General features: G+C 42.4%; 1 protein-coding gene across 1 annotated transcript; it reads right to left on the bottom strand.

Moving 5' to 3' along the window:
* Nucleotides 1-657: 657 nt before the first annotated feature.
* Nucleotides 658-1,650, bottom strand: LOC308642029 (olfactory receptor 51M1; the record flags this gene model as incomplete). The annotated part of the gene is made up of 1 exon (XM_081280630.1): nt 658-1,650. One exon carries the CDS (start codon nt 1,648-1,650, stop codon nt 658-660), a length of 993 nt encoding a protein of 330 aa, XP_081136756.1.
* Nucleotides 1,651-2,947: the final 1,297 nt, after the last annotated feature.

Genomic DNA, 2,947 nt, shown 5'->3' with positions numbered 1-2,947 from the left:
AAGATTGAATTATAGGACACAGTTGTTCACAGGAAAGGTAAAAACCAGAGATAAGAAGAGTCCAGGGCTTTGACTAGAAGAACATGGTAAGAAGGGTTCAACTGCAGAAAAAGTTGGGGGAGTTCTATCTGAACCAGGTTTGAGGAAGGGTATAGGAGTTCTTATGCACCAGTGTGACTCAGGGATCCCAAAGTTAGTGCTTAGCCAGGATAGCAAGAGATGACAAGGACCTTGGCCAGGTACAGAAGATGGAAGCAGTCCCAAGGAGCATGGAAGGAGGTCTATTTTCTGAGGCCAATTAGCACAAATTACATATCTCTAGCATCTGCCAAGATCTGTTCTGAGTGTTTTGTTATTTATTGTTCCATTTTAGTATTTGTTTTTTTTTTCATTTAATTTCAGTGTTTGTATGCCAATTGATGATCCTTTATAAAGTCTTCCTCTCTATAGCTTTTGATGCTACCAAAAAATACCAGACCTCAGATGTAAGAGGAGGCATTATAACTTAAACAAGAGAAGATCAGCCTTTTAAAGCTATAACTCAAAAAAGAAATTCACCCATGCTTTATTTAGGGCAGGGGGAAGTCTGTTTGAATGGGGTGTATTATCATAAGCCCTCAATGCTGATTAGAGGCCTATATGGGTGCTCAGTGAAATTTAGCCCCAGGACTCAGCATTGGCTTTTCTAAGGCCTAGAATCTTGCTGATGACACGGCGAATCTCCTTGGTCTTAATACTATATATGATTGGGTTGAGCATGGGAGGCACAAAGAGGTAGATGTTGGCCAAAAGAAGGTGGACAGCAGGTGGGGCCTCTTTCCCAAAGCGGTGCACGAGGGACAGCCCCATCATGGGCACGAAGAATACAAGTACAGCACAGAGATGTGAAGTACATGTTTGGAAAGCTCGGAACTGCTCCTCTTGGGAGGCTAGTCCTGACACCGTGTGCAGGATGAGTCCATAAGACAGTGCGATGAGCACCAGGTCCAGCATCACAGTGAATACCACCAGCATCAGCCCATACAGGTTGTTGAAGGTGGTGTCTACACAGGCCAGGTGGATCACTTCCTGGTGCAGGCAAAATGAGTGGGAGAGGACGAGAGAGCCACAGTAGGGAAAGACCTTCAGGAGGAGGACAATAGGGATGAGGGCCACAGGTCCCCGCAGGATGACAAACAAGCCTGCCCTGATCACTCGCCGGCCAGTGATGATGACTGAGTACCTCAGTGGGTAGCATATGGCCACAAAGCGGTCAAAGGACATGACGAGGAGCACTGAGGACTCCATGAAGGAAAATGAGTGGATGCAGAACATCTGGATTTGGCAGGCTCCAAAGTAGATGCTGTGATAGTTGAACCAAAAGATTCCTACGGTGGTGGGCAAGGTAGACACCGAGAGTCCCAGGTCAGTGAGGGCCAGCAGGGATAGCAGATAGTACATGGGTGTGTGCAGGCGAGGGTTGGTCTTAATGATTATCAGAATGAAACAATTGCCTGAGATGGCCACCAAGTACATACAGAAAAAGGGGATGAAAATCCAGTGTTTGATGGCTTCCAAACCAGGAAAGCCAGTGAGGTAGAACATGGGGCTGAAGTAAGTAATGTTGGATATGACCATGACCTGAGGACTGAGGGGATACTGGGCTGGCATTCCTCAAGGACTGAGCTGGAAACAAAAGGATATTTCTGATTAATAATTGCACAGTGTTACTAACATGCACATCACCATTAACAACATCCTGGCCATAATTACCTTCACTATCATATACTCAAATTTATCATTTCACTATATTATTGCATGCTTCTTTATTAATGTCACTAATATTATCCTCCCAGATTCTTTCTTTCTCTCTCTCTCTTTCTCTCTCTCCTTCCTTCCCTCCTTCCTTCCTTCCTTCCTTCCTTCCTTCCTCCTTCCTTCCTTCCTTCCTTCCTTCCTTCCTTCCTTCCTTCCTTCCTTCCTTCCTTTCTTTCTTTCTTTCTTCCATACTGGGGATTGAACCCAGAGGTCCTTAACCACTGAGCCTCATCCCCATCCCTTTTCTTATTATTTTAAATTTTGAGACAGGGCCTCACTAAATTACTAAGGCTGGTTTTGAATTTGTGACCCTCAGGCCTCAGCCTCCAGAGCCTCTGGGATTACAGGTTTGACCACTACTCCTCTAGATTTCTATCCCTCCTCAGTCCTCTGCTGGCTCACCATCATTATTTATTCCTTAAATAGTTATTTTAATTCTTGGCAATTCTCTGGCCATACTCCTATTATTTTTCTTCAGGCAATATCATGCATTCCCATAGCTTTATTTGTCATCCATTTGTTGGTAAGTATGAAGTCTATAGCTCCAGACTTCTCTTTTGATTTCCAGACTCGTACATAATAGCAGCATGCTCAGCATCTGTATCTTAGTATTTTATATTTACTTCAAATGTATGCCAGAAATATGTCTTCTCTTTCCTAACAACCTTCTTGCTTATTTGTGTTTATTATTTCAGTGATATAAATAAAAAGCCCCGTTTTTGTGTATTTTTTTTGCAGTGTTGGTGATGTAACTCAGGGTCTTACACATGCTAGACAAGTACCCTATCACTGAGCTACATTCCCAGCTCCAAATTTAGTTTTATGTTGGACTCCTTCTTCCATGTTGTACCTCTTTCCAATATGCTATCAATCAACAAACAAGTCTGGGAATTTCCATTTTTTGAAAAACCTCAAATCTGCTTACTCACATATTGATTGATGCTCTCCTTAAGATTATTTTTATCTCTTCCTGGATTATTCCAACAGCTTCTAGTTTCGCATCTAAGTAGTTCACTACACTATAACAAGAGAGATCCTTAAAAAAACAAATTTGACATGAAATACAAAAGATTCACAATGACATGCAATGCTCAACCTTGTCTTATTTCTACTTATATTCCCTGTTCTATCCTCAGACTGAACTAATATC

The sequence above is a fragment of the Spermophilus citellus genome, assembly GCF_964194105.1.
Source record: "Spermophilus citellus genome assembly, chromosome: 2".
NCBI classification, from domain to species: domain Eukaryota; kingdom Metazoa; phylum Chordata; class Mammalia; order Rodentia; family Sciuridae; genus Spermophilus; species Spermophilus citellus.
The sequence above is the reverse complement of the archived record's forward strand: the minus strand, read 5'-3'. Positions and strand labels throughout refer to the sequence as shown.